At 36.3% G+C, this 24,025-nt stretch overlaps 2 protein-coding genes across 8 annotated transcripts; both read left to right on the top strand.

Moving 5' to 3' along the window:
- The first annotated feature begins 3,982 nt into the window (after positions 1–3,982).
- On the top strand, positions 3,983–10,991 carry LOC132599500 (uncharacterized). 7 transcript variants are annotated; one of them, XM_060312879.1, is made up of 8 exons: positions 3,983–4,121; positions 6,009–6,534; positions 7,172–7,285; positions 7,394–7,537; positions 7,759–7,995; positions 9,281–9,394; positions 9,505–9,992; positions 10,342–10,991. In XM_060312879.1, exons 2-8 carry the CDS (start codon positions 6,064–6,066, stop codon positions 10,778–10,780), a joined length of 2,007 nt encoding a protein of 668 aa, XP_060168862.1. In that variant the 5' UTR covers positions 3,983–4,121; positions 6,009–6,063; the 3' UTR covers positions 10,781–10,991. The 7 variants fall into 7 exon arrangements, with proteins under 7 accessions (XP_060168862.1, XP_060168845.1, XP_060168868.1 ...); XM_060312862.1 differs by having other exon boundaries at positions 7,394–7,621; XM_060312885.1 differs by having other exon boundaries at positions 7,394–7,621; positions 9,505–10,114; positions 10,342–10,480.
- Positions 10,992–11,863: 872 nt separating this feature from the next.
- Positions 11,864–23,986, top strand: LOC132599555 (protein BONZAI 1-like). The gene is made up of 16 exons (XM_060312892.1): positions 11,864–12,392; positions 16,032–16,079; positions 16,987–17,135; positions 17,217–17,265; positions 18,452–18,508; positions 18,966–19,154; positions 19,240–19,374; positions 20,054–20,115; positions 20,201–20,303; positions 20,382–20,496; positions 21,024–21,100; positions 21,182–21,319; positions 21,432–21,596; positions 23,163–23,276; positions 23,363–23,456; positions 23,590–23,986. The coding sequence occupies exons 1-16, from the start codon at positions 12,222–12,224 to the stop codon at positions 23,676–23,678; spliced, it is 1,755 nt and encodes a 584-aa protein (XP_060168875.1). The 5' UTR covers positions 11,864–12,221; the 3' UTR covers positions 23,679–23,986.
- Positions 23,987–24,025: the final 39 nt, after the last annotated feature.

Below are 24,025 nucleotides of genomic sequence, written 5' to 3'. Positions count from 1 at the left end.
TTAAGCCTTGATCGAGATATACACACTTCATACATAAAATTTGAGCGAAGTTTTTAAGCCTTGAGTAAGATATACACATTTCATACACAAAAATTTGAGTGATTATTTTAAGTCTTGAATATTGTATCAAAGTTGTATACAATGTTGTTGTAGTTGTATTAATTTTACAGAACTCTAACATGAACTTTATACACAAAAATGGGAGCGAAATTTTACGACTTGAGCGAGATACAAATTTCATATTGTTTTCATACACACAATTTTGAGCGGATTTTCAAAGCCTTGAATGAGATATACACATTTCATACATTTTTCATACCGTTTTCATACACTAAATTTTGAGCGAACTTTTTAAGCCTTGAGCGAAATATACACATTTCATACATAAAATTTTGATCCAAAAAAATATATAAAAAAAGGCATTTTTTAAAATAAAAAAATATTTTTTTTTTAAATAAAAAAATATTTTTTTTAAATAATAATAATATTTTAAAAAAAAAAAAAAAACATGTTTTGTATAGGGTTTTTAATGTTATGTTTTGTAAATATAAAACTATCGTCATGTTTCGTAAATATTTCTCCTTAAGATGTATATATACGTAGTTGTCCCTATATTTAAATAATACTAAGTTATGTTAAATAAAATTATAAATAACTACATAACAAAATTCTAATTTTTCTAACCCAAAAAAAGGAGGAGCCGCTCTTTGACTCTCTTCTCTCCTCCTTATATTGGGATAATTTAATGGGAAAAGGGTCAAAAATGTCCTTTTACTCTGGAAAAAGGCTAATTATGATTGGGTCACTCATATGGGTTTTTTATTTAGTTGAGTCGGGTTTAAATGGAGCGGATAATCATAGCAAAATTGGGTTTTGAATTAATTTGTAGTGGAATGAAAATTGGGTTTCCATTCAGTTTTGAAATTTGCATTTTCAAAATTGAGTTTTGAAAGATCAAAGATCGAAGTTGATTTTTTGGACTATAGAGCATGGCCCGTGCTCAAAAATCACCTCTACTTTCAGTTTTTCTTAATGTGGGTTTTGAATTAGTTTGTAATGGAATGAAATTACTAGTTAGGTCCCTTGATATTTCATTTTCTCATCTTGTTTTTTTCTAAAAAATGATTTGTGATTAATGAAAATTAGTTTGTAATGGAATGAAATTACTAATTGGATCTCTTGATATTTCATTTTCTCATCTTATTTTTTCTAAAAATTAATTTGTGATTAATGAAAATTAGTCTGTAGTGGAATGAAATTACTAGTTGGGTCTCTTGATATTTCATTTTCTCATCTTGTTTTTCTAAAAAATGATTTGTGATTAATGAAAATTAGTTTCGAAATTGTGAAACTCGAAGGGGAACGAAAGACCAAAAAAAAAAAAAAGAAATCGCCGGAAATTGCATACTTCGGTGAGGGGAAGTGTGTGTAACAAAGAAGAAGAAAGGGATAACAGATAAAGAAAAAAAGGAAAATAATAAGCAATATTTTTATTGTATTTGAGGGGGCATTTGACGATTTTCTCAAATATCCTCTATTATGAATTTGGGTCAAAAATACCCCTCCAGTCATTAAAGTTTTAAAATATACCCTTGTCTTAACGGAAATTTCAAATCTCCCAAAATAACCCGATTTCATTTTTTAAAACCGCTCTATTTAAATCTAACTCAACTAAATAAAAACCTCATATGGGTTACCCGACCCAACTAAATAAAAAACCCATATGGGTTACCCGCTTTCAGCAATTTACGTGAATGACCTCACAAGAGCAAATGTACCATTTTCCAAATTTTAATGGCTCCACTCCAGTGGCCTAAGATATACCAGTTAGCTTTCGGCCAATCAGAGAATGTGCAACCAATAAGTGAAAGGATGAAGTCAGACGGAAGTTGTGATGTGTTGATGACAGCAAAGCACTCCCCATTAATGCTCCGAACGGCAAGCATTACACCGGCAGCAATAATATGCAATTTTTATTGTTATCTTGGCTTGTAAGCACTTAGTATTAACTGTTTTTTATATTTAGCAATTGGTGAAAATCATGTGGCTATTTATACATTGTATTTAAGTATATACATATCGAGTGACTTTGGTATAGAGAAAAATATTTTCTACATTTTTTTTTTCAATTTTTTGATGTTTGGTTGGTTAACGTCGTGAAAAATATTTTTTTTAGCAAAACAAATTTCTTAAAATTAGGAAAATAATTTCTCTAATAGAAGTAACGTAAACAAATTTTACATATAACATTGCATGCTCAGTGTTTCCGTACATAGCGGCCAAAGTTTAATTAAAAAAAAAAAAAGTCTCCGTACGACACGGCCACACCCCACCCCACCCCTAACCTCGATCCTCACATCCACTTTGAAACTCCTATCCCCCCCCCCCCCTTCCTTTACCATATGGCGGTTGAAAACAAGTGCTTCCAGATACATCACTGTGCTCATCCAAGGCATATTTACGACGAAAGTAGAAGGAAACTTGACCGTCAAGCCCCGCCCTCCTAACCCGTCTATACCCACACCTTTATCACTACCGTCGCCCCCAAACCCCATTCCTTACCTTGACTCCATCCCATCCCTGATCGCCTCACATTTCAAATGAGAAATTGACAAAAATGGTCCCTCGTGTTTAAGGGTATGTTCAAAATAAGTCGTTAAATATGCACTGAACAAATTTTATTTTTTGAATTTGTTAAAAGCTAGCACTTTTAGTCTCAATCAAGTATTTAAAATTTTATGTTCGCTAGATTCGATGGAAACATTGGAGAAAAAGATTTAACCATAAACACCAAGTAGTCTCATCAAATCTCAAAACACATGACACAAAAAAATGCACCAGACACTAAAATAACAGAAATTACAAAAATTGTATCTCTAAGAATTCCTTCCTTTTTTTCATAGTTTATATTAAATCTAACAAACATAAAAAATACATTTTACAAAAACTAAAAATGTTAGCTTTTGACAAACTTAATGGACCAAAACTATTCCAGGCATAAGAGACTATTTTGAACGTACCCTCAAACATAAATGGTCATTTTTATTTGTCTAAATAATTGTATATAAATATTCTTTACTTTCTCTACCGAAAAATAAGTAAAAACTTTTTACTTTAAAAAAAAAAAATAGAAAAACATTTTCCCCATTTTCTCCCCCTACCAAACCCCACTCTACAGGCATATAAAAGAAAAACTTGATGGTGGTTTCCCGTGATTCATTAATGTATGGTTTTCTATGAAATTATGTTTGTTTCTATTATTTTTAAAATTATGTGATATGGTGTTGTAAACCTGTGATTCATTCCATGGTTATATAATCATGAAAAGTCCTAATTTTTCTAAACACAAATTTAGTGATTTTTTCGTGATTACATATTTTCATTTCTCCATTATTACCCACCCTCCATCATCCACCCCACCCTACCACTCACCCCTGCCCCACGTTACCACGCACCCACCCCACCCCCACTACTCACTCCACCCACCCTACCATTCACCCCCACCCTACGCTTGCCTTAACTACTCCATTCCTCTGCTACACACTCCCACCACCCCAATCACCACGCACTACCCCTCATCACCGCCCAACCCCACTCCACAACAACTCACCCCACCCTCATCCCACCACCACTCACCTCACACCACCCACCCCTCCCCCTACTACCCCTCACCACCACCCAACCCACCCCATCCTACCACCCACTACCCCCACCCTCATCCCACTCTCACTCACTACCTACTTATTTTTTAAAGTTCATATTTTATTCTTTATCTGAGTTTTATTAATACATATAAATTAATTTCTAATTAAGAGTTAAGATATTTCAGTAAACTTATAAGTTATTATACAATATCATACAGTCAAATCAAATAATATAAATATTATTAAATCACAACAAATAATACAGTCTATCCAAATATTATATTCATAAATATAATATAATACAATACAAACACTATATTGTATGTAACACTATACTATGCTGTACCATATGATAATGTACAGTAATGAACCACGCGAAACAACCATCCAAACAGAGGGTTAGGAAAATCAAAAGGAAAAAAAAGGTACAGAGGACCGTTCACTCTCACTCGCGGAAGCATTGCTCGCTACTCGTTGGTATGCACTCTGCCACTACCTTAAATGGGTTTTTCTTTTAATTTTTTAATAAAAATTTATGTTTATTTTTTTATGCATGAACATTTGGTTATATATAATAGAGTTGCTAGGATTTTTCATTGTGGACTGTAACTTTCTTATTCGGGGTTCTTGGTTTTTTGGCGCTAGTCTTTAAGTATAACTGAGTTTGGAATTTAGATAGGTTTTTCTGTTTCTTGGCCTGAGTTGTTAAGGATTGTGGGTAGTGATTATACTTGACAAAGTTTTGATTTTGATAACTTTCTTGGGTTGTTAAGCATTGTGGGTTGTGATTATATTTGACAAAGTACTGATTTTGATAGCTTTCTTGGGTTTAATTTTGATTTTGATAGCTTTCTTGGGTTGTTAAGCATCGTGGGTAGTGATTATATTTGACAAAGTTCTGATTTTGATAGCTTTCTTGAGTTGTTAAGCATTGTGGGTAGTGATTATATTTAACCAAGTTCTGATTTTGATAGCTTTCTTGGGTTGTTATGCGTATCCTGATGCGTGAACATTTGCTATTTTTCTTTTTGGAGAAAGAATTACTCGGATTTTTCCTTGACATTGATGGTTCCTATTTCTCTTTGAGGCACCATATGATGGGACTGGTTTTTTGTGTTGCTACTCTTTCTATCTGTGAAAGAGAAGCTTTTGATTTCCTTTTTATTCTTGCTAATAGGTAGCTTTATTAATGTTATTGGTAAGATATTTTGACACATTTTATTTTAGTGGTCACATATTTCTTATTCTTAGTTTTCAATTGCTACTTGTTGTCTTTTCTACTTTAGTCTTCTTGCTACTCTGATGTTGTTTTTGTGTTACTTGAGCCGAGCCGAGGGTCTATTGGAAACAACCTCTCTACCTGCCAAGGTAGAGGTAAGGTCTGCGTAGAGGGAGACCCACTTGTGGGATCACATTGGGTATGTTGTTGTTTGTAAAATATTTTGACAAGCTTCACAATTGAGTTACACCAACTGCCTCACTCTCCTTAATTTTAGTTATGGTACTTGGGTTCTTCAAATGTTGGCGATTGGAAGAAGAAATAGAAAAAAAAAAAAGCTTTCTTCCTTATTTATGGTTTATCCTTAATAAGCCTGTTGCTGGAAAGGGATTACTAAAAGGTAGTTTTCAAATGATAAGTGAGCCAATGAGCTACTTACTTTAAACATAGACTGATGACATTTTCCAATTTTAGAGAACAAGTGCACAAAATATAATCTTGGCCTATTTTAACATCCCAAGGACATTAGATGATGTGTATTTGATGCCAGAATAAATTGGTTAATAAGAACTGTCTTTCCTAGAAGCAGCTCTATACAGAAAATAAAGATGAATTGTCTTCTTTTATTTCATTTGTTTTAAAGGAACTCCTAGAAGATGTAGAGTCCTTACTAGACGTTATAGAGTCCTTGTAAGAAGAAGAAGGATTATGTTTGATGTATTTTTTTTTTTTTTCGAAAAGGTAAATATGTCTTCAGCACAAACTTTGTGCTAAAAGATTAATAATATATTCTCAGAAGGAATTGTCTTTCCTACATCGATTGTTAGAAGTGAGATCTTCAAATCATAGAAATGGTCGTTTTTCTTACTGATCCAAAAGAAAGAAAAAGTCTGAGAAATGTTCCTAAATCAGATAACAGAAAAGTGCCTGGGACGTACTTACTTTCTTAAGCAGTAGGCCCAACACATGCTCCACGTTTTCTCTGTCCACATTTGTTTTTCAAGATTGCAGGTTTTACTCTTGTCATGTTTCTTTGATACCAGCATATGGTTCATCATTACTGTTCTTTGCAAAATTATCGGTTCTTTGTATACATTCCCGCTTCTTCAACTTGACTCTGTTTCCTCATTGTGGTACTCGTGTAGCTAAGGAGTGCTCCTTTCCTTTGCAAAGCAGCAACTAACTTCACTCATAGTCGGGATGAAAGGCAAGAGGTGGAAAAAGAAGGGGAAAAGTTTCAATCAATTAAATAAAAAGATACTTTTGAAGAAAAAGGAGGAGGCTGCAAAGGTTAAGCCAAGTAATGTGATACATCAAGCTTTTCTCCCTATTATTGACTCAGCAGGAGTCTCAGCTCCTGCTGCTTCTCCAGCTCCTGCTTCTAGTCTTGGTAGATCTGCCTCACAAGATAAAGAGAAAGACAAGGAAGCTTTCAAGGACCTTTCTGGTTTTATATTTTTGTGCAGTGCAGGGACAAAACTCGATTGTTTCACATATCGTGTTTTTGGGCTTCGTGCAAGTAAAAAGGAAACTGTAGAAAAGATTAAACCTGGAACAAAGCTCTTCCTGTTTGATGTTGATATGAAGCTCTTGTATGGTGTGTATGAGGCAACATCCACTGGAAAATTAGACTTGGAACCACATGCTTTTGGAGGCAAATTTCGAGCACAGGTAAATCATGTTTGCACTTTGCTGTCAGTTATTTAAAATTCGGTCCAAACTGTTTGTTAGTCTTAATTTAAAAGATGCATGATGTCTTAGGTAATGGGATTGGGACCCTCTGGTTTAACGTGGTTTGAACTGATCCTGCTTGCATTTATGATTTGCTTGACTTTTAAGCCCAGAGGCTTGGCATGTATGTGTATTATGCAAGAGCTTCCTTCACCAATCTTTCCAAGTTATTGGAGGCAAGTGCTTAGGCCTTGATGTGGACGTTATCTTGTCCCGGTAGGAGGAAGTTCGGAGGATAATTATGTTCCTTCACTTGGCTCTAGCCCGTGTGATGCATTTATTTCTGTGAAGTTGTCACTATTTCATAAAACTATCCACTGTAGAAATCCATTGCTAATTTATTGTACATGGCTGCTGCCTTTGTTTTGTCCGTGGGTGTTCGTTTCATATTGTACATGGCTGCTGCCTTTTTGATATGGTAGAATAAATCGCCAAAACACTATGTCCAGGAGCTTAATCGTGACACATTTGGTGTGGTGTTCAAGTTATTTGGGTTGATGAAAATCACTTTCGCCACCTAATTGGTTTGCGAGAGTAGATACTAGCATCATGTTTCTGTTGCTCTCTTTCCATTCAGGTGAAATATCACAAATTTAAGGAATGTCTTCCCCTGCGAGAATCTTCTCTGAGAGACGCCATAAAGGACAATTATCATGGCAGAAAGTTTGAACCCGAACTAAATGGTCATCAGGTAAGGTTTTTTTCCTTAGATATGGAGTGCTGGCATATTTCACACAAGTAGTTGTCTTACAAATGCTTTACCACTTTCTGTTCTTTAAAGAGAATTTGAAATATACAGGTGAGGAATCTATTATCCCTGTTTCGTCCCCTGCCTGCATTAGCAACAGCAGCAGCTGTATCCCATCCACTAGCAAAAGAGGGCCCGTCATTGGCTAATGTTGGCGTGCCAAAGATTATGCCTGCCTTGGCTGTGGAAGATCAGGTTAAGTTGCTGCCATATCCTCAGGAAGTGGTTCCATCCATGGCCAATGTTGGCCCACCAAATAATAATCCTGCTTTTGCTAAGGCATTATCCATTTATCCTTCTGTCACAATAATAGCATGTTATTTTTTTATCGGCATCTTTGTGGCAATCAAAAGCATACATTTGATCAGTCTGTTCTACTTCTTAGTTTCTGAAATGTGTTCTTTTTGGTCTCGCAGGATGTCCTTTCTGGTTTTATATTTTTGTGCTGTGGAAATACAAAACCTGATTGTTACAGATTCCGTGTTTTTGGGCTTCCATTAAACAGAAAGGAAAAGATAAAAAAGATTAAGCCAGGAACAAAGCTTTTCCTGTTTGATTTCGAGTTGAAGCTTCTGTATGGTGTATATGAAGCAACATCCACTGGAATAATAGACTTGGAACCACTTGCTTTTGCAGGCAAATTTCCAGTACAGGTAAATCAGTTTATTGTCAGTTATTTAAAATTCTGGCTGCTTCTTGAACTTCATTGGTCTTGATTTAAAAAATGCATGATGATAGTAAGAAATGGGTTTGGAACTCTCTTGTTATATGTGATTTAAGTTCATCCTGCTTGAATTTTTGATTTGCTTGGCTCTTAAGCCTCAAGCTTAGCATGTAATGTTTATTATTAAGAATTTTTCTTCACCAATCTTTCCAAGTCATTGGGCAAGTACTTAGGTTTCGATGTGAATAATACCAAAGATAAAAGGAAGAAGCTCTGAGCCATACTTTATCTTCCCTTTTTTTGGCGCTATTCCACATGATGTCGTCACTATCAGTAGAAAGTCATTGCTAATTTATTCCACATCCTTCTGTCTGCTCTTATGTGTCTTCAGCGTAAGTGTGTAGCATGTTATTGTTAGTCAGAGGGAGAGTTGTAACAGATATTTTCTAAATTGTTACATCTCAAACCTATTGGCTATGGCTCAACTTATTCATGATTATGCGTTCTTAATTCTAGTTTGTTTCTGAATTTTACTCCCCGAAAAAAATCTAGATAATTTAGTGTCTTGGACCAACAAACACCTATATTGTATTTGACAATTGAACTTAGGTTGACAAAACAATAGAAAAATTCTTTTGAAAATTCCAGAGAGATTCGAGTCTAAAATTTCATCTCTGGTGAAGAACTAATAAGTGCTCTTCAAGCGCAGGAGCAAAGAAGAGCCTTCAGACAAGACAGTGTTATTGAGGGTGTTTTTTTAAATACTGCAAAAAGAAAACACACTTGGAAATTCTTTGTTGGTGGAGACCTGACGCAATATGTGGAACTTGCAAACAAACAGGCCATGCCACGAAAGTGTGCAAGTTTAAAAACAATCCTCAAGCACAAACAGTAGAAGCATAAATTGAGGAGCAACTCTTTTAAAATGCAGCAATTGAAGCAAAGGACGAGTGTTGAAAATTGCTTACAGTTACTGCAGTAACTTTCTTTTTAGAAATAAGTTGGTTAGGATTAGGATGAATCTACTTTTGAATTTTAATTTTTTTTATCAAGTAGATTAGTCTAGTTGAGATATTTTAGGATTTGAAATTATCTTGCAGATTTTATGCATATTTTCTCTTATTAAGTTGGCTATTTAAAGCCCTTCTATGCTTAATAAAAATTGACACACATTTTCAATCAATACTTTCAACCTTTTTGCTGCACCATCTTTTAAAAAATCCAACATTGTGCAACTAGTTAAGAAGATTCATGTTACTATCGCTCTCATTCAGGTGAAATTTCGAATTTTTAAGGAGTGTCTTCCCCTGCCAGAAGCTTCTTTCAGACACTCTATAAAGGACTTTTGGCGCCACACCAAGTTTGAACCAGAACTAAATGATCAACAGGTGAGGCGTTTCTTTCTTAGATATGGAGTGCGAATATATTTAGCGCACTAGTTGGTGTCTTGCATATGCTTTACTGCTTGCTGTTCATTAAGGGCCTTTGAAATATACAGGTGAGGGACTTGTTATCTTTATTTCATCCCCTGCCAACATCAGCAACAGCGGCACCCCATCCACTGGCTAAAGTGGGCCAGTCTTTTGCTAATGTTGACATGCCAAAGATTATGCCCGCCTTGGCTATGGAAGATCAGGCTAAGGTGCTGTCTTATCCCCAGCCAAAAGTGGGTTCGTCATTGGCCAATGTTCCACCGCCAAATACAATTCCTGCTTTGGATATGGTTAAGAATTCCTCGATGCCCACTTCTGCAGAGGATCCATACATGGCCAGAATACAGCACGTTCATCCTCCACCGATTGTGGAGTATCAACAAGTCTATGAACTCCAAAGTGCTCAGCATGGGTGGCTTAGAACCACGAACTTCGTGGAGACTGCTCTTACAGTTACGGAGCATAAACAATTGACTGCTCCCAGTCATGCATATTCTCATCAACCATATGTCACTCAAGGCATTTCCCCCGATATACAGAACCCATATCTCAGGTGCTGTGTCCTTTGCTTTCTTTCTTTTCTTTATTCTGTGAGGATTTATTTCTCCCTTCAGTTCTGGAAGCTGTGAGGTAGGGGACAGAAGAAGCGAGGTTTTTGATTGCTTGCTTTATTAGGTATGGTAATTCTTCTTACCGTCAGCCGTTGGGTGTACTTATATTTGCAATTCAGTGACGATGTTCTAGCATGTATTAAGTTGAACTCAGAACTGGTAGCCCTATGTTTGAGAGTTTAAGTATTCCAAGTGACCAAATTGCTCCGCTGTTTCCCCTTCTTTCTTTTGTCAGTCCATTTTCAAACTTGATAAATATAGAAGGGTGATCTTAAGTTGTCACTTTGACAGGTATAATTCAGCACAAGACGTGGTCCCGTCACAGCAGTATCTCATGGGGCTAAATGACAGGAATTACCAATCGTATTCGCAGGTAGAGCAAGGAATGCTGCAACCACAGGAGAGTATTGTCACACACAACTACTACTCTGGCCCTTCAGCTCCTTACGTTCCTCCTCCATTTCCGCAGCAATATGCTTCCGAAGCTGTAATACACACAACTACACACGACTACTACTCTGGCCCTTCAGCTTCTTATGTCCCCCCTCCAGTTCCGCAGCAGTATGCTTCAGAAGCTGTAATACACACAAGTACACACGACTACTGCTCTGGCCCTTCAGCTCCTTACGTTCCTCCTCTAGTTCCGCAGCAATATGCTTCAGAAGCTGTAATACAAGAAAGGACTTCTTCCATGTCATTCGAGTATTCAGTTGTAAGGCGTCTTGGGTAGACTTTTGATGATCGGGTTGTTAATGGAATGATAGAAATGTAAAAAAACATGTTACATGCTAACCGAAGACATCTGTTGTCCCCTGGAGGCAAATGTAGATTCGTTTTAGGAAGCAAGTTCTGTGTCTAAATCTAAGCTAATCTTATCTAATTTTGGTTACTAGTGGTAAAATTAGGATCTTTTGGTGTCATTTGAGGCTGGTGTTGTTAAACGTATGTCTCACATCCTATCTGTAGATCTGTTTGTGCTCCACTATCTATCTGGTAAATGGTCATACGAGTCTCTAGTGGTTGATCTCTCTTGCTTGCCATATCATTGACCACAAACTAAGGACTTTCCGTGGCAACACAAAGTGTTAGAATATGTGGTCATGCTAAGCACACATAAGAAGACACTGATAGGTGCAGATTTGATTGCGTAACAGCTAAGTGGACATTAGTTCCAATCAAGAAAAAAGTATTGAGAACTGAATATTTTTTTGGGTCTGAAAGAAACACTACTTATATCAAGTCAACTAAAACTACATACATGGTGGCTAATACAACTGTGTGTACTTGGGGAATGACCCGAATGGGATACCAAGTTGTTACACAAAAAAGTCTCAACAGTGAGTGATATAATTATCATTCTATGGGGGTCAGCAATCGCTAGTCAAGGTTTTTGTTTTTCCACTATAAAAACTTATATGAACGTATAGAGATTATAGAGTGAATTTCCGTACAACTATAACATACCTAACACGATATAACATAGGAGTTTTTATGGGAAAATTACATCATACGTAGCTCATACTTTGTGTATACACACCTGATTTAGCTCATATTTGTGTATAAAGCACATTTTTTTTAAAAAAATAAATCAAGGCCCTATGCGCTATTTTATTAAATAATCAGTAGAGGAGTCTTACAACAAAACAAATAAACAAGCACCATTCTAGGGAATAACGAAAGGAAAGTAAAAAAGAATCCTAAATTAGAAAGTAAAATGTTATTCTTCCAGATCAAAATTGTGCTAATTTCCAGCTTATACACTTTATTATACAAGATTGCTACATTAGTTTCCTCCAAAGAAATTTCCTCTACAGACACAAACTTTATTTAAGGAATCTTCCATCAGTTACAGCAGGGCTTACCCCTATAACAAAAGGAGGATAACCTCTTTCCAACTCTTTTCTTATCTCTAACTAATCTCGAAATAGAGACCAATACTTAATCTTAAAGGAATAAGCATCATTAATATTCGAAACAAGTAGTAATTTCAACATACTTAGAATTTTATCGGAAATAAACGCGTTTTTATTTGATTATATAATACTACTCTTACTAGTGGGTCCGTTTGTACCCTTTCTCTGTCAGTTCCATATTCAACGCCCATTACATTACATATCACAACTTCAATAAAGTTACACAAATATCTACATAGTTGAGTAGATATTTGCGGGATGGGTAATTGTTGCTCCGAAGAGAAGGGTGGACATTCGGCAGTTGGTGGTAACGGTGCTTACGTGGCAAATCGAAACAATAACGGTGGTGGTGGTGGTGGTGGTCATAACGAAGCTGTCGATGCTCTCCTTAAGTCTCGTGGTTACCAAGGCCTCTACTCTCATGTCCAGGTTATTTACATTTTACTCATATCACACAAAGTGTATTAGTATCAGATCATTAGCTTTTATTAATTGTGTCGGATAATTTAATTGGACCTGTTGTGGTTGAATTGATATCTTTTTAGTGAGAAGATGAGTAAATGTTGCTGGATTTTGACATTTTATTTGATTGGACTAGAAGTTGACTTAGCTTTGACCCTAAGAAGATACACCCTCTGTCCCAATTTATGTGATTCAGTTCGGATTTCGAGAGTCAAAACAAGAAAATCTTTGACCATGATTTATTAGTATGCCCTTTAATTTTTTTTTTTTGTTTTTTTCAAAAAACTTAAAGATTGTGTGTCCGAATTCACAGGTCAAAATAAAGAAGTTTGACTCTCGAAATCCGAACCGTATCTTGAGACAAAAGGAGTAATTCAAAAACTGCCTTATTAGTTATTATGCCATTTCTGAACTGATAGCATGAGTAGATGTATCCTCCACGTTTTAGCGTGATTTCGTTAGAGTTTAGTTGGATCATTGTGGTTGATTAAGAACTTTGATGGAGAATTCGTGTTAGGTGAGGATATGTAGTGCAGTCTCTTGACATCTATCAGATTGGATTGCAAGTTGAATTGACATTGAATGTGGGTAGAACATTCCAGAAAGTGCCTTATTATGTGATTGCCAAACCGAGCTTGCTTGGATGTCTCCCTACACGTTTTTTGCTGGGATAAAGAAGTTGATATAGACACCTTAGATCAAAATTGTTTGATTAGGAACTTGTGCTGACTAGTTGACTTTGTTCTATATCTATGCTAAGGGATAGGATGCTTGTCCATAACAAAGAAAGAGTGTATTATGTTACTAAACCGAAGTCTATTGGTTGGAGAGGATACTACAGGTGTATCACAACAAAGATTTTAAAGTAATTTGTTCATTCCAAGTCGATGGAATTGAGGGCGGGGGAGGGTGCGAGAATGTCACGACCCAATTTAGGACTGTGACTGACGCTTAAGGTTAGTGCCCCAAGCAAGCCTCATCGGTATTTTACAGAAAATCGGATAGAGTTTCCCCTATTTTTAGGACTATCCAAAGTCATCCTCAATCAACCGTTTTTCAACATAATCATACTAAAACCATCTCCAAAATATGGGAAGAACATGTAATACTAGTCACTAGTCTATAATAAAAGAATACTCATGGAACTAATAATTATGACTGACGGAGCGACTCTAAGAGTTTTAAAAGAAAAGGACGATAGCAAAGAAATAAACTTCTTGCCCACGCGAAGCAATGGGGGGTTCACCAGAAACTGTCAACTCGTATGCTTAGTTAATGAAATCCTTGCTGGCGTCAACAGGTGTCTCAGTAAAAAAAATAGCGGTTATGAGTCACTAGCTTAGTAAGTAATAGCACCTAACCACAACTGTTTTTAATGGGGACAAGTGAGAAACATAGCTAGTATAATGATTAGAGATATCATAACAATGCCCTTTCAGAAATGGAAACAATAATCAGTCTCATGTGTTTCTTGTAAACATAATCAATTAACAATTCGGTAAACACTGTGTCATATAAAATATGTATGTTTGGTAGATTTCCAAGAAGGAATCATGAAATGGGTGTTGTTCCCTACCTTGAGCCAATAACTGTGGACCCCTCGTAAAGGAGTCAAATACAATGGTAGGTCCCTCTGCGAGAGAAATCAGTAACGGTATGCTAGTTCTACCTTTCCACTAGCGAGGGCTGTAACAGTAATCTGTAATTACAAGGTGCACCAGATCTAACGAACCCGCCACTAGCTACGAGATCCATCAAGGTCTACTCCCAAACTATACTTTCTTTATAACCAGTAAAGTACTCGTATAAACATTTTAAAAAAAAACAGGGCATTTTTAGTTCTTATCAAATCAGGCATTATGTCAAACTTTAACAAACAAACTTGTCAAGATAACAATTTTTCAAGTAATGGTAAAACAAGTCTAGGAATGGTGAAAGCATTTCAAATAAGCGGTAAATATCTCAAGTAAACGGTTCAGTATCATATTATCTATAAAGTAAAAGACTTGTCCCACATGCAAATTCAAAATATTTGGTAACACTCTCTTTAAAAATCATCTTTAAATCATGCAAGTTATGGAAACACAATTTCCGGTAAAGTTACTACTTACAGTACTCGTCGAAATACCAAACTCGTCACCTCGAGTTATCCGTTCGACTTCTTCGATCAATCTATAATCACATCATATCGATCTCATGTTAATTCCTTTATTTAGGCTAACTCATAACTAAATTAGAATACCCAACCCTCGGGTTTTCAGGTTTGAATCTCAATTCGTCGAATTATATTTACCTATGCAGCAGATAATTCGGCCAGTGTATAATCTTCCAACACCGACCGATTCATATGATTTACTTATTTATTTCTTTCTTTTAACACCAGATTATGCCAAATATGTGCATAAGTCTAAATCATATCGGATCATTGTCGGCAATACTTCCTTTAGTATCCAAATGAATTACATACACACGGAGGATAAGCTTAAGGAAACTGCAAGTAAGAAAATTTACCTTTTAATTTGAAAGATGCCTCCAACAGTTTCTGTTTGCTTCTCTGTCTCACACCACAATATTGCAGCAAAATAAGCTTAATTAATCCTCCTTTTCCTTCACATTTCAATGCCAGCAATTCTCCTTATCTTTTCAATTTCAGTATTCATCCGCGGCTCTTACAAGGTTTTGGAGAATGTAATGCAAATAATATAAGTGTGTACCTTATCCATGTTTCAATTTCTCGGTCATTGAAGAGAAGACAAAAATATATGAGGGAGAAGTCAGAAGAGGAAATGTTAGTTTACTTTAGAGTGGATCGCAAGTAGAATCTAGCGGTAGTATGCTGCAGCTTAATAAGGCACTCACTCTATGTATATGATTAATGTACAGTATGAACGTGATCTATACTTTAATTAACAGGATTGGGATTCTCGCTTCTGAAAATGTACTTTTACTTTGACACTTCCCAATTATCATGACTTAAATCGATCAAGTTTGACTGCAAAGTACAGTAAAAGGAATATTTCAAAACATTTATGCTACACAACTTAATTGCCTTATATAAACTAAAAGGTCACCAATTTTAGGTATGCAGTAGTTATTCATTGAAATCCAAAAAGATTAGACTTCTAGCCAAAGGTGTTCTCAAGGAGTGCTCGAGCTGTTGCTCGGTCAATTTTGTAACTGGATATCTTTTGCATCCTTTTACAGTTTTCCAGTGAAGGTCCCAGTGGACAACAGACCAAATATAAATTTGAAGGTTGCCAAGTTGCATAGAAGTAATTGGCCTACTGTTGATTTAATAATATTTATAATGCTCTGAAAAGGAAGATAAAGTATTAGGCATTTCAAATTGATGACAAAATCTCCAACTTTTGGTTTCCGGCGGCGTAAGTATTCCGATGCTGTGCTATATCAGATTATGTGAGCTTCTTATTGAGCATTTTGCTGCTTAAAATCATTTTGCATGCCCATCATTATCTGCAAACTATTTATCAGTTCTAGTTCTTGGCTATTAGCCTGTGGCAAAATTAAGCATTGAGGATTAACTGTGAATATTGAAATATTCCTTTTACTGTACTTTTTGGTTTAAACTATTCTATTCACTTGCAGTTATCTCTATCTGCTACCGGTTTGCGTGATCGCGATGTACTTTCTAAGGTTTGTTCCTTAATCATTAGAGTTTGGTATTGTGAATGACAAATATTTTCATGTGATGTGATTCATGGTAATACTGCTTCAATAGTATTATTACTTAATGTTTTCTATATACAATTTCTGTAACTTCATTTCCATAGTTGGCCCAAGGCATTGAATATTTGCACTCAGAATTATGTGTATTTCATTAGAGCTATCATTTTAAGGATCCAGTTTCAGTGTTAATGCTTAAGGTGTAGACGGAGAAGGCCATTCTTTACATAGGATATCCTCCAAATCTAGCTTCTAGAGACAAACTAGTGTAGTGAAAGGTTGACGGAACTATACTTCCAGAACTTGGGTATCAATCATACTGGTTGTTGTTCATGTGATATGAATAGTAGTTGCTGCTTTATCTGATATCTTCCATTTATTTCTGGTTTTCTATGGCTAGCTTTAGAAATATGGTATGGTGGAAAATGTCAAATTATCATACTCACTTAAGAGTTCGTTTTAGAAAGTTATTAACTATCGTTCTATAGCATATATCACAAGTTCTTTTAATAAACTTGCCTGTCCGAACTGGCATTTTTGAAACTTACTGACTTCTGTGGGGTTTATGGTCTATGTATTTCTATGATGTTGAACGAAGTAGTAACCTAACTAAGAAGTATACTATTTCGTTACACTAGATAATTAAATGATGTACTTAGTGTATTTTTCTTCTAAAACTCGCAGGAGCCTATTTTCTTGTATGTTGGTAGATGCATCCCCTCCTCCCTTTCTATTCCTTTCTTTTCTGACACGAATGGTTCCGTCGTTAATCTACAATGCGTTTTATTTGCTAGCATTATTGTCCATTTCTTGACTTAAAGATGCATTTGACTTTACCAAGTTATCAGACTCTGTCTAAATTTTTTATTATTTACAGAGTGACCCTATGGTAGTAATTTATTCAAAAGGAAGAGATGGTTCATTGCAAGAGCTTGCCCGTACCGAAGTAGTTCCAAACTCATTGAATCCCAAGTGGATTACAAAGTATACTATTGCCTATCATTTTGAGACAGTGCAGAATTTGGTGTGAGTCTTGACATTTCAGAATCTGATGTTTCTGTCAATTAGATACCTCTTTTCTGTCTTACAAGATTCTTTTTATCTCAGGTTCCGTGTCTGTGATATTGACACTCAATATCATAATCAAGATGTCAAGGTATATTTGTGTGCTCTTTTAAGGATTTCAAAGGTCAAAAATACCGTTAGCAAAAATTTATGTTTACCAAACTACCCCAAAATTATGAACAAATACTAACTTTATGCATTGTCGGCAATACATCTATGAGTAAAGTCTCAAAAACATGCTTATTCTTTGTTTTGTGATTTTATCTGATATGTTTGTCAGATAGAGTCAAAATCTATCCTAAGCTCCCAAATTAGACCAATGGAATTCTGTCTGCTATATTTAAAACTAATAAATAAGTGCATCTGAAGTGTCCGAGTAGATGCTGCTACTTTCTCTCGAACCGTAGTACTATTATTTGATTAGATCATTGAATCTTTTATTTCTCTTGAGATTCTTCCATGTTATGTTCTTTTGAGTAATATATCTGGATTCCACAAACAACATAGGGGAGAAGAATAACGGAGTCATATTTCTTTCAGCGGACTTGTATTCATGGAGAGCTGTTTATTGAGATGTAGTATAACATGTGATTTCCACCGAACATATTAATTTATTACATTTTATTCAAATGAAATTGAAAAGCTTTATTAAAGTTTCTCATAATAAACATTTATCATTTATCGATTTAGATGATACTGATTATAAAGTGATCTTTTACATGGCCTCTTTGAAAATTTGACACTAGATTGGCCCATCACAAACTGCTAGTATTCGAATGTACTTTTTTGCTGAAACCCCATTTGACAAAAAATACTTTTCAAAATAAGCAAATTTAGAAAGTTGGCGAAACATACTCTTTGTCTAGAGCATGAGATTCTAGATAAGATTTGTAAGACAACTTCAAGTTCATGGAGTCTTGCATATGGTAGTTTGTGTAATCCTTGTATCCGCTGATACCTAAAATTTAGCCATGAACTTCTCCTGATTCACCTGGACTCGCCGTAGAGAAGTAGTTAGAGAAGCATGTAAAGGTAAGCGTTTCTGCTTCCATTTTCTTCACTCTGCTTTGTCATCTGTACAGGCTGTTGGACAATAAGTTTCCTTTCTTACCTGATGAGTACATTTCATGTGCCTAGCAATTCATTTATTTGTTCCATCATTTACTGTCTATGGGCAAATGATTAGACCATTTTAATTTTTCAAGCAATATTAAAGGATACGAACATATATAATCATGGCTCACGATTAATACATGAAGTCTGCATAACTTATGCAGATTCTTAAACTGGAGGAGCAGGACTTTCTTGGAGAGGCTAGTTGCACATTATCTGAGGTGCGGATCACTTGTCAATCCAATATTTATTTTTGAAATTATAGTGTCACCGTAGTTTTCTTACTTATGGTGTAAGAGACAAGGGCATGACTCGATATTGAGCCTGTAATTGGTATGTGAACTGAAGTGCTAAGAGAAGACACATTTCACATTTAAGGCTCTATACTTTGTGTAACTCGGTTATGCATATCCCACCACTGGTTGTCTTGTGTGTAGGCTGGTAGCTAAAACATTGTGGATTTGCTTGACAATCATCTTATTCTGCTTGATTATCCAGATGTTACCAGCAAGATAATAGCCAAATTTGATGCCCGCTTTAAGCCTGTTTGATATATTTCTCCTGTTTAAGTTCTTGCATGCAGCTATTTTTTTCAACCAATGATTTCATAATAAATATAGTTCTATGCATGCAATTACTTTTTCTTATTAATCTGATGATTATTGAATTTCCTTGTAGATTGTCACAAAGTCAAATGGGTCCCTGACCTTAGACCTTATACGTGGAGAACAATCTTCTGGTCCAACGCATGCACAAAAATCTGGTAAGCTTACCGTTTGTGCTGAAGAAAGTGTTGCCTCAAAGACGACTGTAGAGTTGAAATTGAGATGTTCAGAGTTGGTGTCCAAGGATTTGTTCTCAAAAAGTGTAAGAACTCATCAAAATAGTTTTATCTTTTGTCATTTTGAATTGTGTAATGGATTTAAGTTAACTATCTCATTGATTGTGGCAGGATCCATTTTTGGTGATATCTAAAACTACAGAGTGTGGAATGGTGGTTCCAATTTGCAAAACAGAAGTTATAAAAGATGATCATAGTCCAAATTGGAAACCAGTTTCCATAAGTATTCAACAAGTTGGAAGTAAGGTACAAAAGAAATGTTCCTCCATGTGCTTCCTAAAAAGTATTTCTGAGACCCTCCCCAAAAAAATGTAAATCTTGGAAGGGACCTAACAGGAAACCTTGCGAGACATATGTTGCTATGAGCTAGAGTGCCACTTTCTATGGGACTATATGCTATTCCATGTGAATCAGATGTTGGTATGAGCAAGTGTGAAATTGTTAGAATTTTATGAATTGAATTTGGTGAAAAAAGAAATTATTTTCATGTAGTAATTAGCCATATTTTTTGCGGGTTTCTAACTCAATGGTAGATATTTGGATTTTAAGTGTAGCTAATTATCTTTTTTCACATCGATGAGTTGAGGGATGACCATACAATTTGTACTACTGAATTTTGGCAGATTGTATGCTCTCACTGAGAAGAATTTCCATGTATTTGCTCTTGAATGTAACATGAAATTTCCTGATTTTATTAGCTAGTTAAATAATTTTATTGTCGGGATTCTTCAGAAGTATTTGATGCATTGTCCATTGTGGAATACAGCCAAAGGTTTCTCATCTTATAGTAGTCGTCTATAGCTTTGAAATTGAGGGCCTGTACCGACAATAGTTTCACTAAATTGATGGGGATGTATCTTCTAAACAATACTCTTCAAGTATGTCAGGAAACTATATGGTATCAATAACATCTGAACAAATGCAGGACAGTCCATTGACTATTGAATGTTATGACTTCAATTCAAACGGAAAGCATGATTTAATTGGGTAAATGACCTTTCTTTCATCTTTCTGTCATTTCTGACGTCTACAGACTGTAAACTGACAGTCTTTCTTCATTGCCAATTGTCAGAAAGGTTCAGAAATCACTAGCAGATTTAAAAGTGTTGCATTCGACTGGTTCGAGTGCAAATCTTTTCATACCAGCTGCTGTGGGACAAAATTCGCAAAACAAGGTAAAAATCTCTGTTGTCAGGAAAAGATACTTCTACTTTAAACTTTCTGCATTTCATCGAGGTCACAAATTTTACCAGGTCCTAAAGAGCCAGCTTTTTGTGGAAAGCTTTTTTGAGAAAACCCAGCATACATTCCTCGATTACTTGGCAGGGGGCTGTGAACTTAACTTCATGGTGGCCATCGACTTTACTGGTATGTATTGGTCTGTGTATATGTTTTGTACTCTTTCTCCTTCATGATATCAGGTTTGAGCAAGGTTGCTTATATTTCTGTAGCTATGCATGGGTATATTGTGTTGCCTTCAACAATCTTATGATCATTATATCTGACCCCTTATTTATTTTTGGCATTGGAGGGGTTAGATTGAGCCACCTTAGGGGCTTGAAGTTCTTATTCTTGGAAGGCCCATAGTTCTGTATGCTCTGATTGTCTGTGTGACTGTAGCTATATCATCTTGAATATAGCTAATTTGTGGCACTTTACTCCACATCCGCAGGAATTCTTCAGTGTCATTACAATAAGAATTGCTTGGATTAACTGAAAGATGTAATAGTATGACAAAGTTTGGTTGGCCCCTTCAAAATGATATGTTATGTCGATTCTATTAGTTCACCTACATTTATTTACTTTTCTTACCTTTCTTCTGCTATGGATGTTGGATATTTCTTATTTTTCATCTCAGCATGCATTTGTTCTCTCACACGAGTTGTGTTTGTCAGCTTCTAATGGAAATCCACGCTTACCTGATTCATTGCATTATATCGATCCTTCAGGCCGGCCAAATGATTATCAAAGAGTGAGAAACTGGTCTTGTACATAATGATATTATGTGTTCCCTTCATATGAATAACTTCATCGAATCGGATTCAAATTTCAGGCAATCTTGGATGCTGGAGAAGTGTTGCAGTTCTACGATAAAGACCGACGTTACCCTGCTTGGGGTTTTGGAGCGCGGCCCATTGATGGCCCTGTTTCTCATTGCTTCAATCTAAATGGCAGCAGTGACTACTGTGAGGTATATCCAAAAGAGCATTAAATGTGATTTTGTTACCATATCTTAATGTTGTGACCTCCATAATTTCTGTTTATTTCGTTTTATTTTATTAATCAGTATTTTCTTATTCTAGGTGGAAGGAATCCAGGGTATCATGACGGCATACATGGGTGCCCTTTTTAATGTTTCGCTTGCAGGACCAACTATATTTGGACCAGTTGTTACGTCAGCTGCCAATATAGCAAATCAGTCTTTGATGAAGGGCGAGCGGAAGTACTTCGTTTTGTTAATAATCACGGTACATCTCAGTTTGTAAACGTAGATCATCTCTTTTTCAATTCGCGATGACCACTGTACTTTCACCTTATTTACTGATGGTCGTGGTTTTTAGGTCAAGTAAAATGCTAACCATCATGTACTAGCATGTTGGCTTTCATTGATTAGACTTCTAGCCAATTGCTCTCTTTTCAAACATGTGATCTTTTTGGCTTTTGAGTGGGAGCTGTGCTTTCTATTCAACGAATTAGCAAAGTTTGAACCTTGATTGGTAGCATGAACCTGAGTTACCATCAAGCCTTGCAGTTAAGCTAGGCAAATGGTACTGATATATAGACATAAATATTTATGTACATGTAAATATTCCTCTGTTGCTTTGGCGATGGACGCACTGATGCGTCACATTCAAGGAGAGGTGTTGTGCTGCATGTTATTTGTAGATGACATTGTGCTTATTGACGAGACGCGAGGCTGGAGGTTTGGAGACAGACCCTGAAGTTGAAAGGTTTCAAGTTGAGCAAGACTAAGACAAAGTACTTGGAGAGCAAGTTCAGTGACGTGATATCGGTAGAGGACGAGGACGCGCGACTTGATACTCAGGTCATCCCTAAGAAAGAAAGTTTCAAGTACCTGGGGTCGATCATCAAAAAGAATGCTGAGATTGATGACGATGTCAGACATCGTATTGGAGCATGATGGATGAAATGGAAGCTCGCATCGGGTGTGTTGTGCGATAAGAAGGTGCCGCCTAGACTTAAAGGAAAGTTCTACAAAATGGTGGTTAGGTGGACTATGTTGTATACGGAGTGCTGGCCATTTAAGAAAGCTCATGTCCAGAAATGAAGGTAGCAGAGATGCGGATGTTGAGATGGATGTGCGGGCATACTAGGAGAGATGATTCGGGACAAGGTGGGTGTGCCCGCCGTGGTGGACAAGATGCGGGAAGGAAGGTTGAGATGGTTCTGCCATGTGCAGCGGAGATGGAGAGGGAGGGGTAGGCCGAAGAAGTCCTGGGGAGGGGTGATTCGGCAGGATATGGCGCAGCTTCAGCTTACCGAGGACATGACCCTTGATAGGAGGGTGTGGAGGTCGAGTATCAGGGTAGGGGTAGAGTGCTAGTAGGGGGCCGCGAGGATTTGTTTTCCGTACTAGAAGTCTTATTATCTTTGCTCATTCCCTTATTTTTTAGATCTCTAATATAGCTTAATTATTTCTTTTCTTATCAAAATAAAAATAAAAATTGATTGTTTCTTTTCCTTTAACTTCATTTATCTTATTATATGTCGCTATTACTGCCTATTATCGGAAACAGCCTCGCTACCTCCCAAGATAGGGATAGGGGTAAGGTCTGCGTACATTCTACCCTCCCAGACCCCACCTTGTGGGATTATACTGGGTATGTCATTTTTGTATGTAAATATTCCACTGAAACGCATAAAAATGGTGTAGAAAACCTTTAACTTGAATTTCACTTGGAGTGAAGCTCTTTATCTAATTCGGGCCGAGGCTGAATTTCATTATGCCCATTTGTGAGTAAATTTCGTATGGTTATTTCGATATGCTGATTACATTATTACAAAAATCCCAGGACGGAGTGATAACAGATCTCCAGGAAACAATGGATGCCATTGTTCATGCTGCGGATTTGCCATTGTCAATTCTTATTGTTGGGGTGGGAGGAGCTGATTACAAGGAAATGGAGGTGTGTATTTACTCTTTATCCACATGCAGCATTGGTATCAAATCGTCTAGTGGTGTAAAGACAATTCCTATTTTGTATGTCCACAGATTTTAGATGCTGATAAACAGAGGCTTGAATCAACACGTGGACGTGTTGCAGTGCGTGACATAGTCCAATTTGTTCCCTACCGGGATGTACAAAGTAGGTTATTTTAACGCTTAACACGAGCTATCTCTTATTGAGGAGGATGGATCAAATGTCTTTCTCTAAGAACGACACTAGTGTGAGTAGGCTTTCTCTGTATGCGACCTGATTCCTTTGAATTGATTTGTAGGTGGAGACTCAGTCCTTCAGTCACTTTTAGCAGAATTACCTTCCCAGTTTTTGGAATACATGCGGCTCAAAAGGATCCAGCCAACTTGATGATCATACAAGAATTGTACATACAAATGTTGATTCGTGTATTGCCCTGTTAACATCGCCATTTTCAAGTTTGTTTCCCAATGCTGTCAAAAGTTTTGCTTTTCGATGTCTGGTTACATCTTTTACTTCATATTTCCCAGAAGCTTGTACTTATTATATTTCTTCATAATCATGTTATTTATTTTGTTGATAAAAATTCAACGAAGCTCGTTACCTTTGTACTGATTGAGTAAATGTAATTAGTCAGGATGAGAGGATGCAGCAATTCCTCCCTTTTGTGAGTATCTATAGATTACTTTGCCATTTCATCCCAACTAGTTATGGAGCTTGCCACTCGAACATGCTGG

Source organism: Lycium barbarum, chromosome 1 (genome assembly GCF_019175385.1).
Source record: "Lycium barbarum isolate Lr01 chromosome 1, ASM1917538v2, whole genome shotgun sequence".
NCBI classification, from domain to species: Eukaryota; Viridiplantae; Streptophyta; class Magnoliopsida; order Solanales; family Solanaceae; genus Lycium; species Lycium barbarum.
The sequence above is the reverse complement of the archived record's forward strand: the minus strand, read 5'-3'. Positions and strand labels throughout refer to the sequence as shown.

Excerpts from the sequence above, each read along its gene's own strand:
- LOC132599500 (XM_060312862.1), top strand. The coding sequence starts at position 6,064 with ATGAAAGGCAAGAGGTGGAAAAAGAAGGGGAAAAGTTTCAATCAATTA. Across the intron at positions 6,535-7,171 it reads GAGGCAAATTTCGAGCACAG|GTGAAATATCACAAATTTAA; the intron begins GTAAATCATGTT and ends CTTTCCATTCAG. Across the intron at positions 7,996-9,280 it reads CAGGCAAATTTCCAGTACAG|GTGAAATTTCGAATTTTTAA; the intron begins GTAAATCAGTTT and ends GCTCTCATTCAG.
- LOC132599555 (XM_060312892.1), top strand. The coding sequence starts at position 12,222 with ATGGGTAATTGTTGCTCCGAAGAGAAGGGTGGACATTCGGCAGTTGGT. Across the intron at positions 12,393-16,031 it reads GCCTCTACTCTCATGTCCAG|TTATCTCTATCTGCTACCGG; the intron begins GTTATTTACATT and ends ATTCACTTGCAG. Across the intron at positions 20,116-20,200 it reads GGAAAGCATGATTTAATTGG|AAAGGTTCAGAAATCACTAG; the intron begins GTAAATGACCTT and ends GCCAATTGTCAG.